The sequence below is a fragment of the Cygnus atratus genome, chromosome 18, assembly GCF_013377495.2.
Source record: "Cygnus atratus isolate AKBS03 ecotype Queensland, Australia chromosome 18, CAtr_DNAZoo_HiC_assembly, whole genome shotgun sequence".
In the NCBI taxonomy this organism is placed as follows: domain Eukaryota; kingdom Metazoa; phylum Chordata; class Aves; order Anseriformes; family Anatidae; genus Cygnus; species Cygnus atratus.
The window spans coordinates 979,902-996,777 of NC_066379.1; the positions used below are offsets into that span (position 1 = coordinate 979,902).

General features: G+C 46.6%; 1 protein-coding gene across 11 annotated transcripts in view; it reads right to left on the reverse strand.

Moving 5' to 3' along the window:
- Positions 1–16,876, reverse strand: part of MYOCD (myocardin) — a 255,272-nt gene that overhangs the window by 110,392 nt on the left and 128,004 nt on the right. For all 11 annotated transcript variants that reach the window (XM_050714350.1, XM_050714347.1, XM_050714348.1 and 8 more), the window contains one exon: positions 6,802–7,031. In XM_050714350.1, coding sequence (XP_050570307.1) covers positions 6,802–6,846 — 45 coding nt within the window. In that variant the 5' untranslated portion in view covers positions 6,847–7,031. The remainder of the gene's footprint in view (positions 1–6,801; positions 7,032–16,876) is intronic.

The following is a 16,876-nucleotide window of genomic DNA, read 5'->3' on the forward strand; positions in this document are numbered from 1 at the left end:
TCCTGCTGGGTGCTGAGCAATGGTCCTGACCAGTGGTGCACTCAGGCAGAGACTGCAGCCTCACTCCAAGAATGGTCCATTGAATACAACAGAGGGGCCGTTAGGCCTCAGCACCACTGTTCTTTGCAACACCTAGGCTGAGATAACTGACAAGATGGGATCACTCAAACATTGCCAGGGCTGGTTCAAAGCACATCCCTGATGAGCAGGTCAGGGGAGATGGGACAACAACAAAGGTCATGACAAATGGCTGTCCCAATTTCAGTTTGGTTTCTGGAAGAGGAAATAAAGAAGCAGCTTTGACACATAATGAGATGACAATCCTTCTCGGAAACATCTCAAAAGATACCTGAAAAAGAAACCCAGAAATGAGAGTGACTCACACATTAACTCCACTGGGGGTTGGGGTGGGGCAGGACAAAGGGACATATAGGCATTGGACATAGCCTTGGTTTTGGGTAGAGACGGGGCAGCTGTTCAGGGACACCATGCAACTGAGAGCAGGGCTAGCTGAAGGATGGGGCAGAAGGGAACTGACTCCAGTCCCGCGGCCACCCTCCTTACCCTGCAGATGATGTCCCCACCCAGCAGAGAAGGCAGCCCTGCCTGGGGAGCATGACCAGGGCCCCTCCATTTCCAGTGTGTTTCTGTACTGGAAGCTGAACTGAGGACTTGACACATGAGAAAACAAGACTCAAGGTGATGCCCAGTCTACCAAGCATGTGGCTGCAGGATACAAAGACTCACCTGCCTGTGAGATGAGTGCTTTGTGGGGTGAGCCATGTCTGCATGCATCACAGAGTGTTAGAAGCTAGGAGAAAACAGTTCTGCAGTACAGCCCCTTCTCCTTTACCCTTGCAAACTGCAGCTATCAAGGGCCAGGCGCCAAGAGCAATGTTGATCGTGAGGTGTCAGGGAATGTTTGCCATGACTTTATCCTTAAAATGACTCCTGCAGACATGAGTCTCAGCAAAAAAAAAAAAAAAAGTCTTACCCAACCTCTGGGTGCACAAAGCAATGCAGACCCCCAAGAAGAAATGATGGGTCATTCAAGAAATGAATGGGTCATTCAATTTCAATTAAAGTGATAACTAAACTTCAGGTGGCCAGCAGGGAACAGAGTGGGATGACTAGTTGGGTCCAAGGCAGGGTCCCCCTCCTCTGTCGCTGCCGCTTTGATCACTCATCCAGACAGAGAAAAATGGGAGACTTTTGAAGTGTGCAAGCAGGTGGGTTCCCACCTGACTGTACTAAAGGAAAAAACAGATCCTAGGAAACAAATGAACCTCTTAGTGGCTTAATAGAAGAGTGATATTTGTGGTGCTTGTGCAAGTGAGAGGCAGCTCAGAGTTCTGTTATGGAAATTTTGCTTTGTGACAAATATGTTATGAATGACTTGTCCTGAAACCATGCCAACATGTAGGTGCTGCTATCACAACATCCAACGACTTTAACTTACTGTGAACGTTCTTGAGATAAATCATGGAAAACCTTGCTTATGCTATCTTTAGTCACTGCAATGTTTCACTCTCACAAGTCACTCACAGCTCTAAAAATACAGTTTATATCATTGGATTCCTGGAATTCTTTTAGTTCTTGCATTCTGATTTAAGTGGCATTAAAGCTGGGCTGTGTGGTTCAAAGCTGCAGGCTGATATTTCATTGAGGATTAGATATCACCTGGGTTCAATACAATGTTTGCAATATTTATTTGATTTGGATCCAAAGCTAATTTGGAAAATCTTCCTGTAGATACACCTAGTACCTGGCTATGTGGAACAAAGGCTAGATTTTGTTTGGGACTAGATAGTAATTTAATAACCTTTCCAATATAGAATTAAACTAAAACACATGCTCACCACAAGAGCTGAGAGAAGACTATTTAGGGTTTTCTCCCCTAAAACTGTAGGTATCTTGCTTCTTCTGGCCTATGCACTGTGATGTTGTGATGACTTCTGGATCAAAATCTCTCTCTCCTGTATTTTTGTTTCACTTACATGTCTTTCATAACAGTTGTTGATTCAGAAACATTAAGAGCAAAAAAGTCTTGACCTCCCACCAGCCTTTCTGGATTTGATTACCAGCTCACCAATGGCTAATAGTTTGAACAGAATTTAATGCTCTCTAATTTTCCTTGATACGGACTAGGAAGCACGTTATTTTTTTTTCTTTCTTTCTTTTTTTTTTTTTTTAGCCTAACTGGCAGCCCAACAAAGCCCAGCAATAAAAAGCTCCATTCGTGTAATAAACTGTTGTACAATCTATTGCTTATGAACACGGGCCCTGAAAATGAGCAACCTTCCTGCACATTACATTAAATGCAAACCAGATGGGCCCTTGAAAATCCTTCTCTTTGTAGCAAGGGGCTAAAGGAGCTGGTGGTCAGAGGGTCTTTTTCACTATACAAATAAACAGATGAGTTTAACTACATTATTTTCCAAAATCAGCAATGGGAAACCTATGTGGAAACATTATGAGCAGTTAGCAAACATGCTGGTGAACCAGAGTAGGCACCAGTGGAACTCTTCAGCTCTCTTAAATGCGACTGTCTAAATACCGGAGGTGGGGTCAATCTCATGCAACTTTCTAGTTAGTGGCCTCTGGCCACATGCCTATGAACTGGATCCATGACCTGCTGTGTAAGCTCTGACACCCAAACTTGGAGATGCGTATGGATAAACTTGGAGACACAAATGGGTAAAATGAATCCCTTCCCTAACATGTCTCAGTCAGATATGGTCATTTAAAGTTCAATAGTCATTCGAGAGAAGGGGAACCCTCCAGAGGTGACTGAGCCCATCCTGAGCAGGTTTCATGAGGCAGAGAAAACCTCAACAGATCAGGTAGGCCTCACATTTAGATAACTCTTTAACTTAAATACATTTTACTTTTAAATAAAAGTAAAGTAAATACATTTTACTTTTGGAGTCCTACGGACAGAGAACAAGGGATAGCGTCCCTGAGCCAGGGACTTTGCTATCTCTGGAGTGCACCAGAGGATGTCTAACTCCCTGCACACTGAGCATATGAAATGAGACAGCCTTTAAGGAGTTGTTTGGTATCAACTAGCTCCAGCATGTCTTCTGATCCTCTTTCTTGTGATTATAGGTGATATCATAAAACTCTTTCTGAAATCCAGCTGACTAAATTGACACTGGGAGAGATGCTTGGCCAAAATCATTCACACGGCTGCTTCCTCACCACCTTCCCCAGTGCCAGAAAGGTGTGCAGAGAACAGATTATCTTCAGTGACACAGGGGGGTGGACAGGGTATGGGTAGGCTTGATGCAAGCCAGAGAAGACAAGCAGAGAAAAGTGTTGTACAGGTGTTCCTGTGGCACAGCTGCCACAGGTAAAGAACAGGTGTGCAGCATGATGGGATGAGGAGGGAAGTGAAGGGAAGGGAAGGGAAGGGAAGGGAAGGGAAGGGAAGGGAAGGGAAGGGAAGGGAAGGGAAGGGAAGGGAAGGCAAGGCAAGGCAAGGGAAGGCAAGGCAAGGGAAGGCAAGGGAAGGCAAGGGAAGGGAAGGCAAGGGAAGGGAAGGGAAGGGAAGGGAAGGGAAGTTATTACCAGCTGAAGAAAATGACCCTGGGAGCATTGATTCTTTAAAGTGTTACCACTGGCTTGGTGTCAAGATCTGAGAAGGTTTTAGGTAGACCGGGAAAAGAGATGCAGTTTATGGATCCTGAGGCTGCTTAAGGTGTTGTCAGGAACTGCTATCCCACCAGTGTGCAGCTGTTTATTACTGAGGCTGGGCAGAGCATTTGCTGAGGGTGAAGTCACCTTGTTGAGCTCTTAAATGCCTGCCCTGGAAAGGCAAAAGTGCAAGAGCCCATAGGTCCAGTACTCAGTCAAGGTGCATACACAGTGGCTAGGGTGGGAGGTCGAGGCATAGCTCATCTCTAAACCCAGTGTCACTAGTGACTTTAGGAAGGCCCACAGTCATGTTTGCCTTAGGGTCTTCTAAAACAGCAGTTCACAGCTCTGCTCAGTTCAGGCCAGTGTGGACCAGAACTTAGGAGGAGGAGATGCCATTGAGCATTTAAACACTGTGGTCTGTGGTTTTGGGTGCAGTTTTGGTATGTCACAAAAAAAGGGCAGCCTGACAATGTATTTTCCCAGAGGTAGAAAAGGGACAGGGATTGGGGGTAGAACTGGGCAGACACATGTCAGGATTCCTGCTGAGTGTAGGGTTACCAGTCTCCGTTGTCCTGGGCCTATGCATCCAGCCCCAGGTTTTTGTAGGTCCTGCTGGATGGGCTTTCTGCTTGCTCAAAGGTGATTTATTTTTACAAATTTAAATGAAATCCCCTCAGCCATTTCTGAATAATACAAGAGTTTAAAAGACTATTTTTCTATTTAAAAATATTCTAGCTAGACTGTTTTTATTAAATCAAAGTTAAATCAAATAAAGACTGTGGTTTGAAAGTTCAGACTGAAGCAGGAGCTAGTCCTCTCTGAGGAGCTGTGCCCTTGATGAATGGGTGTCTGTCCAAGCCTCACTGAACAACCACAGATCACCAGCTGGAGGGCTCTGCTGGGAAGAGCATGGAACACCCTGTCCCCTTAGGAGATGGGATGTAGCAGGGCAGGAGGACGGGATCACATTCATTGCACTTGTTTCTTCTTGAAATAAAACATTACAAGCAGTCCTGGCATGCCACTAGCTGGGTTCAGGAGGCCTTACATGCCTTGGCAGGCCCCTGATGACAACAGATGGCAGTTGCATGTCTTTCCCCAACCTCATTCTCAGCCACTGCCTCCTTCAGTGGCATAGTCTTGGATGGTGGAGCCCTGCTCCCTCCTGCTGCTCTCCTCCTTGTGTTTGTGGGCTGGAGGATGAGGGCAAGATTGGTATATACACCTGTACAGATGCCCTTCATGGGACTGGGAAGAAAGGAGACAGTGACATGTTCCTTTTTCCCCACAGCAATCCCAAGTACTAAGCCTCCATCCCACAGTGGGGCACAGGGTAGAAATTCCCTGCTGTGGTAACCTTATGAAAGGCACTGAGTTGGATAAGGAGGCTCTGTCTTGATGGGACAAATCTGCTTCAGGACTCTGTGGTGGCTTACAAGGCAATGGGAGGTGACTGCTGTGTCCCGCTGTGGAGGGTCGCCTGTAGGGCTGGGGGGTGCCACCCTCCTTCTTTGCTCCCCAGCTGGGCACTCCTCAGGCTGCTCCGCCAGCCCAGCAGGAGCTGTCACACCAGAGAACGTGACATCAAAGGCAGGCCTGGGCGCCACATGAGATGCGTGACACTTGGCAGGCCCACCAGCTCCTGAGATGATGTGAGATGAAGGAAGACAGCTGTTCCCGAGCAAGGCCAGCAGGAAGAGCTGAGCCCTTACACTGTCTAAAGGTGTGAAGGAAAGGGAAAAGCAGCAAAAGGAGGAGAGCAAAGGGCTGGAGAGATGCCCAGACTGTGGGGGTTCTTTTCACTTTGAGACTTTGCAAACAGCCCTGTGTACAGGGGCTGCAGGGGTGGAGCCATGACCTGGTGGACCACCAAGCTGATGGCCACGCAGGGCATGAGCCTCCAACACACAGTCAGCTGCGAGGTGACTGCCCGCAGCCCTGCAGGGCTTAGCACAGTCGGTGTTGGTGTCTGTGTATCTGCTGGTCATGTTCATAGGTGGCTTTTGCCTTTGGGCACCTGGAGATGGTCTTTCTCTGCTTTTTCTGTGACAAAAAACATGTAGGAAAATGGTTGCAAAAAATAAGATTTGGAAAGCTATAGAGGAAATGTGAAGGTCTGTGTGCCATCTTTCTTTCCCTTTGGTATCATGTTATCATAAGTATATTTTAATATCTGGGACAGCAGAAAAAAAGTGCTCTCACTGGTGTGACTGAATCTGACTATGGACAGACTCTGGGCCTGATTCTCTGCTGTGTTTTTCCAGTCTGACACCAGTACATTGCCATGATGACATCATTTGGATTATTTATGATTTATAGTGATTGAGAAAAATTGGGTCCTGTACAATAATGCAAACAATCAAAGATGCAAAGCAAAAATAGTGCCTTCAAGCTGCACTTTCACATTGTGTGATATTTTGAACACTTCATGTTGAAAGCCTTAGAGTGCACAAAAGGAATTTTCTTCATTTCATATATTATACTCTTGCCTGAAAGAAATAGCAAACAACTCCTCAGCCCGAGCATGCTTTGCCTAGGCTGAATTGTTTTTTTCTGTCTATCAGCCTTCTTCCAACAGATCTCCACTGAAACCTGGATCAGCATCTGCCAACAAGACTAGTTTCTGGACCCATGGCCAAGGAACCACAAATGATCCTTTCAGAGGCCCAGGCGAAGTTCTGCTCTCTGTTACATTGATCTGAAGCAATTTTGCTGAAGACAAGATTACCTCAAGTATTCAGTGCTCTTTGCGAGTGGAACAAGTCTATCAGTGTGTTTGGAAACAAAATACCCGCTCCACTTCCCCACTGACCAACCTTGCATCACACTTATTCCCCAACAAATTCCATTACTACCATCAGAACACCAGTTTCTTCCTAAGACCTTGAAATGTTACATCTCAGCCCCAAATTATACCAAACACTTGGATTGCAAAGCACATAGCAACTGCCTCAAGTCTGACAAGAGCACTTAAGCCTACACAGAAATATTGAGCTTCCATTAAGTCTTAAAATATTGCCACCAGAAATACCTTCAAAAACCCCACACATAAGAATAATGATGAGCCACAACCCAGCACATGTAAGAGATGCTAAATCAGCATTTATCCAGTCTGTGCACACTCACTTTCCCTCTCTTGACACCACTGGGAGAGGTACTCACCATTCTTCCGCTCTGCAAAGGGTGGTGGCTGGAGCTTGGTGCCATCTCTCACTTCACTGACAGCCTTCTCTTTGGGTGCCTTTTCTTCTTCATTTCCACTTGGTGCACTTTTGTGGTCCGAGCAATCCTGTTTGATCACACCATTCATCACCGTGCCTGCAGGGACCAATCCAGATTCTGGCTGATCCACTTTGGATGCTCAAGTAGAGAACCAGACACCAAAGCAACCCCTGAAAGAGAAGAGGAGCAGGTAAGAACAAATTCTCCAGTCAGTCCTTGTAACAGTAAACGAATACTGGCATTTGTAAAGCAATCATACCACAAACAATTATTCCATCTGTTGTCATGCATTAAAAACATTTCAGGGGAAGACTTCAGGATTCATTATTGCCTGTATGATCCTGCCCACCTTGTCCGCTGGGTCTGCATCCCTGGCTGCTTTGATGGGAGAATTTTCACCCATAGGCACAAAATATCTTCAGAAAGCCAAGGGTGTTATGAAAAAACACAGCCATGGGGCACCCAAATAAGAGGACTCCTGAACAGTTAGAAATGCAGAGCAGATCTACAAATGGAGAACAACATTTCTTTATGTAAGGCTCTGGCTAGCTGAGCAAACCAGCTAATGGAAATAATTGCACACAACACAGAATAGGCTGCTAACTGCGTGATACAGATAGCAAATGATCAATAACAAGCAGCAGCTAGCCTTCGTTCCAGAAAGTGTACAAACACCCTGCTTAGTAAAGCGTGCATCCAAAACTATTATTTGACATCAAAGTTGTGATTAACACACACAGTAGAGTTAAAGTCTTTATGAAGAATTTAACCAGATTAGGTAAAATTTTTTGAGTTCTTGAAAGATGAGAAGAGTTGTTTGTTTACTACATTGTTCTACTGAGTTTTATATGGAGTTCAGTCAAAATACATGAGGAAAACTCACAGGAAATTCTATAAATTCAGGTTTCACTTCTACAAAACATCTAGGGAAGGAGGTGCTTCCCTTGATGACACTTATATCTCACTGGAGAGTGGGAGTGGAAGGATACAGCTCATGCCAAATGTCTTTGTGGGATGTAGGCACACGACCCAAGAGGAGCTGCTGATACTAAGCACAGCAGCAGAAGGCTGCAAGGACCATTTCAACAAAGTGTTTTGTCCAAAAAGAAATCTCCAGATGCTAAGTGAAAGTGAATGCCTGTAAAAATCAGCACCAGCTCCTAATGAGTCCCATCAGGAAAGAACTGAGGAGAGCTAAAAAAGGTCATTTGTAGAGAACAAGAATAGAAAAGTGCAAGATTGATTCAGTGATAAAATCTGATTTAATACAAAAAACTTACCAATTTACTGTATATGGAAGTAAGAATAGTGCATTGTATACGATACCATCTCCTCCACACTACCCATGCCAGGACTTTCTCACACCCCTCTTCCTACTCTGCACCAGCACAGAATTTGCCATCTGCTTTCTCATTCCCATCCATCTCACTGCCCACCCCCACCTGCCCTCACCACTGCCCCCTGGCCATGTCCCACTGGCAGCAGGTCACATACTGTGTCCCTCTGTCCTGCTTTGTGTTGCATTTCTTTGCCAGGAGAGATATCATGTGGGGTACCCATGCAGTGTTCAGGAAGGAGGTCCCAGGTGTGCCTGTGTCTCTGTATTGCTTTGCAGATGGGTCATAAACTGTCCCCATATGCATCCCCTGGAAGAGGCTGTGTCCTTACCTAACCCTGGTGGCTGCGCACTGAAATAAAATGCAGAACCATGCTTGATCAAAATTCAGTCTGTGTCTGTATGTCAGTCTGAGCAAAATCTTTGCAGGAATTCCTCCCTTCTTCTTTGTGCTTCCCTCCACTGCCTTCGCTACTTGTCTTTGCAGCTCTTTCCCATCTTACATGCTCAACATGCTGCATATTACTCAGGACTATGCCATCGAAACAGCTCTGCAGGCACCCAGACCGGCTAGGGCTGTGTTGCACACCAAATCTTTGAACTGACATCCTCAGATTACATCTCTGCCTGAACATTTTTTAGCTCCCTTGGGCAGCTTATGGTCTCCTTTCTAGTGACACCAGTGCTGTGCACCGCGCAATCACCACTGTTACGGTCAACAAATCTGCTGTACATTCATCCACCAGTGGCTGTAGGGCTGTAGACCCACTTCTGAACAAGCAGCATTATCTCCAAAGCTTTCTATTTAATTCATGGCTAACATGGAACATGCAATAAGTGTTTACATTACTATTTTAAAATGTACATTTTTTAACTTTTAGAAGTTGCTGATACGATGCATCTTTCCAGTGGAATAGTGGGTGATGACAGGGCAATCCAGCAAACTGCATCTGCTTACAAAAATGAGACTTTGTTCAAATGAACACTAAATCTTTGATAAATTAGTCAGGGCTTTGGTGACGTACATGTTGAACCAATATGACAGTTTTATATGGATTATGATTATTAATGTTTTTGAAAAATAGAGATTGCGAGCCAGACATCCAGTGCTGAAACTGCAAGACCACCAGCAGAGGCGAGAGTCTTTCAGGAAGGCTTCTTACAGGCACTGTGTACAATCTTTTTGCACTCAGAGCATACGCAACATTTTAATTTGCAGTGATTGTACTGGGGTCCTTACTGTCTGAGCCAGGAGGTCACGCTGCGGCCCCGGAGATGCATGCTTTCACAACACTCTCAAGTACCACTGGCTCAATGGTGTTTTTTTCTAAAGTCAATTTTGGCCTCAAAACATTCCACATTGTTCACTCACTTCAGCCTGAACTGATTGTTTTTACAAAGTTTAAGCACGCTTTTGAGCCTCAAAGCACATCTCCCATCAACCACTGCTGCCAACACATAAATTGCAAGTCTATACACAGTACAGGCCGTGTCCCATCTCTCTCTGGCTATAAATATCAAATTCATAAAGCTAGGCTACAATGGTAGCTGGTGGGTGCTTCCTTGTATGACACTGGAGATCCTCAGGAGCAGAGGCTTGGTTTACAAGCCTCCCTGCTTTCTGTGCAGAGAGCAATGTAGTGTGGAGGAAGATCAGCTTTGCTTCCCACTACATGTGCTTGTGCACCCATAAAGGCCCAGATGGGGTTTGGTTGCGTCTCTTTTCCAAGGACTTTGGCACTTAAATTCAGGGTCTTCTGAGAGCTACCCTTGTCAATCTGGTCAGGGAGGGAGAACCACTACCACAGCGTCCCTGACCAGATCTTTCCCTGGGGTAGACTGGTGCAGATCCACAATGTTCAGACACTTCGTCTCATGCATGAACATTCAGGAACAGGCACAGACTTCCTGGCAGGAGGTAGTGCTCGAATGTCACTGCCACTTCCCAGTGAAGTTTCACCATCCCCAAGGGCTGGCGATGGATGCTGAGTTCAGCACTGACAGAGCTTGAGCCTTGTGTCCCTCAGGCAACTGACTGCCTCTGGATCAGTGGCTTGCAAGGTGGCTGTGACACCCTGGGGTACAGCCTTCCTCCCACTCTTGCAGGAGGAGGCAATCCAGCAGCACAACCAGCCAGAATGCCCTTCTCCCATTCCCCTGTTCCTCCACCTCCCCGGCAGCTGTTGCAATGCCCACAGACACCATGTACTCTTTTGACTCCGAGATCTGCTGTCCTGCTCTCTGGGGACAAACATCGCTGCATGGAAGGGAGCAGGTTCAGAGACCAGAAACCAAAGCAAGTGCAGCACAGGCACATGTGTGTTTATGGAGGCATGGACCTGGGGCATGGCTGGCCATGCAGCAGTGTTTCCTGACCTCCCTTTCCTGGCCTCCATTTTGGAACAACCTGCAGGTATGCTCACAGCCAAAAGTTGTTCATCTACAGAGCTAAGCCCAGAGCTGTCACTGCCCTCATCCAGTCTGGGTGCCTACTACTACTCAGGTGTTGCAGAAGTGCCATTGTGAAATCACCCAGCATTAACTGGAGGAAGAGCTCAAGCACACCATCCACCTATGCATGTTGCCTCAGGCTCTGCACGCTGCTCCAAGTTTATCAGAGCTGGAAGGAAGCCATTTTCCCACACCGCAAAACTTTTTGTGATTTTTATAATTCTCCCTTACCCCTAATTGGGATAAGAAGTTGAATTCTCCAGGATATTGCAAAATAAACACGATAAATAAAAATAGGGGAGCAAGTCACTTGTGAATTTTCACAGTATTATTTTAAAATATTTTAATCTTTTAAAAACTGTAACCTCTTCTTAGAAAAAAAATAATTAAAACGTCAAGAGTAAAACAGATTTTGAGAAGTGGGGGGGGGGGGAAGAGAGAAGAAAAGGAAATGGAGTGTCCCTACAGTAATATCTGTCATATCTGGGACATCTCTATAGGCATGAGACACCCATGCTTAGACACCTGGCTCTTACCTGTAGCATGCATAAGTTTAGGTGCAACACCCTGAAACACACTTTGCTTCTTACCTTTGGGAATGGTTTGATGAATCACACTTTCAGAAGGCTGTCCCCCTCCCTTATGTTATGTGATGCAATGTTAATAGCATTGTTGGTCTGACCAGGTACTCCCTGGTCAAGTTGGACCCATACATCTAATCTTGTTCACTTTATACCCTCTCACCTTTTCCCTTGTGCCACCTCCTGCATGCAAGATGGAAACAAGCATAGCTTATACATCCTCAGATACTGCATCCATCTAAATCCTCGCCTGCTTTCCTGTTTGCTCCATCAGATGTTGAAGTGGAAGTAAATACATTTAGCTCTAGTGCAAGTGATGTGCTTCTTAGGCGATCCTGACTCAACATAAATCTTTAAGTACCCAAAGAGAAAAAACAGAAGAGAGTTGTTCAGAGATGCAGTTCAACCTTATCAAATTCTTCACGTGTTTGTTGTGGTGTGTTTGTATCCCTGGACTTCTGCTTGCAGGAATGTTGCTGATAAAACCATCTCACTAAACATGGACTTTGTGTGTTTTAGCTGATGTTTACAGTGCTGAGACAGTAAGGGTAGCTCTGGATTCCTGTGGGCAGAAGTTTCATGGACATTTGCACTTTTGTATTGCAGATGCTGATCAAACCCTACTACATACAAGCTTCATCAGGAACCCTGCCTGGTCTTCCTTAGGGCCATGTCAAGTTTGGCAAGGAAGATGACAACTCTGACCAGTCAGCCCCACACCCCGAACCACAAGAGACCTTTGCTCTTCTGAGACCATCCCAGGGCTGCCAGGGAATGTACCATAGCTATTATTTTGCTGTTTTCCTTGCAGATGGTGTCCCCTTTGGATGATTCCTCTCAGCGAACTGCCTCATGCCTCCTGAGGATGCAGAAAGCCCCGTGCTCTGATGGAGCTGAGTGCAGTGGCACTGTGTGGAGCCTACAGGCTCTTTCCCACAGATCTGCACATTCCTCCCATGCCCTGGAGAAGTGACCTGCTCACCACTTCATCTTCCACGCAAGGAGCTGCTGCTAAGGAGGACTGCCTGGAAAGGCAGCCAGGGGACTTCCTCAGTGAATGGAAAACAAACCAAAGAAACCTGCCACAAGCCTGGATACCCCTCTCCACTGATGAGTTATTTTATGCAGCTTTTTGTGCAATCCCTCCATGGAGGCAGCGCCAAGACTCAGTGAACAAAGCCATGCAAACATGATGCCATAAAATCTTCACTCAAGGCAAATTTTCCTAGTATTCAGTCACATCATGAACCCCCGCGCTCAGCAAAGTTTGCCAACTCTTTGCACTCCAGAGATTTTAGAGTAGTATCTCCTTCCCAGCCTCCAAATTCCCAGTGTTGATATCTGCTCCAAGATGCCCAAAGGCTATGTGGCCTGAGACGTCAGCAAAGAGTCCTCTGATAGAAAGTGGCAGCTGTCTTCATTCAGGACAGCTCCTGGCCTTTGGCCTGTGGAAGATGATGAGAGATAGGGCCTGTTCTCAGGAGAACATCTCAGCTCTGCCCTCAGCCCCATCCCCTCAAGCTATTTTCAAAAGAAGTGATTTATCCTTCATTTTTCATAGAATGAAGCTTTAAGTGATGAAAAGTAGCAGAGGAAGTGGTGATTAGGAAATGAGTTATTAACCCAGATCCTCCCAGGATCCACATCTCTGTCAGCCATGTAACTATGCTGAGAATATCTGGGACAGAACCAGATCGACAAAAACTATATGCTTTTGTAATAATTGATCTTAAAGGTAGTGTGCATCCATTGTGAACAGATTCACTGCCATTAACTCCTTGAGAAATAATTCCCTGGTTTGTGCATCCATTTCCACAGGACATTTCTGGCACCTAGAAGCCCTTCCTAGGATGAAGACTCCCTGTATAAGGAAATTTATTATATTGTAGTAGCACCCAGAAGCTAATCTATTCTTTTGGAGAAGACATAGTATATCCAGTATTGCAGGTGTTGTCATAATGTGGTAACAAGGAAAGACAAGTAGAAAATGTCAGAATTGAAAAGAACCTTAAAAATTAGACTGAACGACTATGGTTTGATATAGTGACATGTGGTCACCATTAGAGGAAAGTGAGGCTGCCAGGGCAGTAGTCTGGCTCAATGATATAGCCAGTGAGACATTTTGGCAGAGGTGTCTCTCTGAGGGTGACCAACTGGTGAGTTCAGGATCTTGTGAGGAGGGCAAAAAGTAGGATTGTGACCCTGGACTTCAGGAGAGTAAACTTTGTCCTCTTCAGGGATCTACTTGGAAGAATCCCATGGGTTAGGACCCTGGAAGGAAGAGGGGTCCAAGACAGCTGGTCAGTATTCAAATATCACTTCCTCCAAGTTCAAGATCCGTGCATCCCTACTAGCAAGAAGGCAAGCAAAGGGAGCAGGAGACCTGCATGGATGAGGAGGGAGCTCCTGGTGAAGCTCAGACAGAAAAAGGAAGTTTACAGCATGTGGAAAAAGGGACAGACCACTTGGGAGGAATATAGGGACACTGTCAGAGTATGCAGGGATGTGACGTGGAAGGCCAAGGCCCAGTTAGAATTAAATCTGGAAAGGGATGTCAAGGACAACAAGAAGGGCTTCTTCAAATACATCAGCAGAAAAACGAAGACTGGGAAAATGTTGGCCTGTTGCTGAATGGGGCAGGTGCCCTCACAACAAATGATATGGAGAAGGCAGAGTTGCTGAATGCCTTTTTTGCTTCAGTCTTTACTGCTAAAATCAGCCCTCAGGAATCTCAGACCCTGGAGACAAGAGAGGAAGTCCAGAGAAAGGAGGACTTTCCCTTGGTTGAAGAGGATCAGGTCAGAGATCATTTAAGCAAACTTGACATCCACAAATCCATGGGCCCCAATGGAATGCACCCAGAGGTGCTGAGGGAGCTGGCCAATGTTATTTCTAGGCCACTCTTCATCATCTTTGAAAGGTTATGGAGAACAGGAGAGCTGACTGAGGACTGGAAGAGAGCCAATATCACGCCAGTCTTCAAAAAGGGCAAGAAGGAGGACACAGGCAAATACAGGCCAGTCAGCCTGGAAAGGTGATGGAACAGCTCTGACATGCCTTTCCATGCCTGGAAAGGTGATGGAACAGCTTATCCTGGGGGTCATCTCCAAGCATGTGGAGGATAAGAAGGTGATTGGGAGTAGTCAACATGGATTAACCAAGGGGAAGTCATGTTTAACCGATCTGATATCCTTCTATGATGAGATGACTAGCTGGATGGATGAGGGGAGAGTGGTGGATGTACCATGACTTCAGCAAGGCTTTTGACACTGTCTCCCATACCATCCTCATAGACAAGCTCAGCAAGTGCAGCCTAGATGAGTGGACAGTGAGGTGGATTGTCAATTGGCTGGATGGCAGAGCTCAGAGGATTGTGCTCGGTGGTGCAGTCTAGTTGGAGGCCTGTAGCTAGCGGTGACCCCCAGGGGTCAGTACTGGGTCCAGTCTTGTTCAACTTACTCATCAACAACCTGGATGATGCAACAGAGTGCACCCTCAGCAAGTCTGCTGACGACAGAGGAGTGGCTGATAGACCAGGGGGCTGTGCACCTTTCAGAGGGACCTCGACAGGCTGGAGGGTTGGGCCGAGAGGAACCTCATGAAGTTCAACAAGGGCAAGTGCAGGGTCCTGCACCTAGGGAGGAATAACCCCAAGCACCATTACAGGCTGGGAATGACCTGCAGGAGAGCAGCTCTGCAGAGAGGGACCTGGCCGTCCTGGTGGACAGCAGGCAGAGCGGGAGGGAGGCAGCAATGTGCCCTTGTGGCCCAGAAGGTCGAGGGGATGCTGGGCTGCATTTGGAAGAGTGCTGTCAGCAGCTCAAGGGAGGCGATCTTCCCCAGCTGCTCAGCCCTGCTGAGGCCACACGTGGAGCACTGTGCCCAGTTCTGGGCTCCCCAGTACCAGAGGGACATAGAAGTACCGGAGCGAGTTTGGAGGAAGGCTTCTAAGATGATGGAGCGCCAGTCGCACAAGGACAGGCTGAGAGAACTGGGCATGTTTAGCCTGGAGAAGAGGAGACTGAGGGGAGATCTCAGTAACGTATATATAAATACCTGAGGGGAGGGTGTCGAGAGGATGGGGCCAGTCTCTTTTCAGTTGTGCCCAGCGACAAGATGAGAGGCAGCGGGCACAAACTGAAGCACAGGAGGTTCCGGCTCAATGTGAGGGGACACTTCTTTACTGGGAGGGTGACAGAGCACTACAACAGGCTGCCCAGAGAGGTTGTGGAGTCTCCTTCTCTGGAGATGTTCAAAACCCGCCTGGATGCTGTCCAGCACAAGGTGCTCTAGGTGATCCTGCTCTGCGAGGGGGTTGGACTAGATGATCTTCAGAGGTCCCTTCCAACCTTGTCCATTCTGGGATTCTGTGATTCTGTGATCAGCAAGACTTCCCAAAGATCTGTCAGACCTCCTTATGCTCCTGCTTGCATTGCTGCAGAACTGAGGCAACAGTATCTCCTCCCCCTTCATGCAAAGTGCCTGTAAACAAGGGAAGTGTGGGCATGCCTGGCAGAGCCTGCAACAGGGATGGGATCTGGGGTGATTTCATGGGAACATTTCTGAGTGGTGAAATTTAAAAAGGCAATGGCAAACAACTGCTGCTTTCATGTCTGCCTGCTGCTTCTGCAAAACCTTGTGATTTTTTATAGAAATATTGGGTCAGCATTAGCCTTCTAAGAGGTAAGAGCTTGAAACCTTTGTTAAACGAGCTTTCTTGGTGGAAATGGGAGGAGGCCTGTGCTATACAAAATCCCTTAGCTGATGCCTGTGCAAAATCCGAAATGGTGCCCACTGCCAGCTTCCTGATCAGACCCAGAGCACCAGCAGTCTCCAGTAAACATCCAGGGCCTTGAGAACAGTGTGTCTCAGGTGACTCCCTTTGTATTCACCAGAGTGAAACAGGCATTTCTAGGGCACAGTCATGGTGCCTATCTGTAAGCTGAAGAGCAAGAAAGGTGATCTGCTCATGAAAGCACATATTTCTTGCCTCAGGCTATGAAGAGACCCTAAGTGGTGGGCCTGAATGGAGAGGTCAAACATCAGCTGAAACAGTGGCCACTCTGAACCACTTCCAGTTCTTGTCCCAGGGTGTCCAGCCCACAGATCTATCTGTTCTTGGAATCTCTCCATTCCCACCAGTTTGGAAAAAAGCCTTTCTTTGCTCCAAATAGCAGTGGGAACAGAAAGACTCTTTGGAGAGCCCACCAGTGTGGGTTCATTAGGTGCTGAGACAGGATGGAGAGGAACCCCCTTTTATGTAAATAGTGCTCAAGTTTTAACACTTTCACTTATGGCACCACTGGGCACGGGCTCTGTATTGGCAACCCCAGCTTCTGGCACCATCTGGGAAAAGATGTCCCTGCAGCCAGAAAACAGCTAATGGGATCCATCCACAGGAGGGGTGTGAGTGATGGATGGTGGTGTAAGGAATGGATAGAGGTGACAATGCTGGGACACGGCTCCAGACACACGCAGAAAACACTCCAGAGAAAAAAAGGGGAAAACAGAGTCATCCACAAAGGGTGAAAGAATGAAAGTTTTAAAAATGAGCAGAGCCTGCCTGGACAGTGAGACTACATGAGCCATATGAGTAAAATTTAATTTCTGGATGTCAAGAACATATCTTAAATATCTTAAGTGTGGG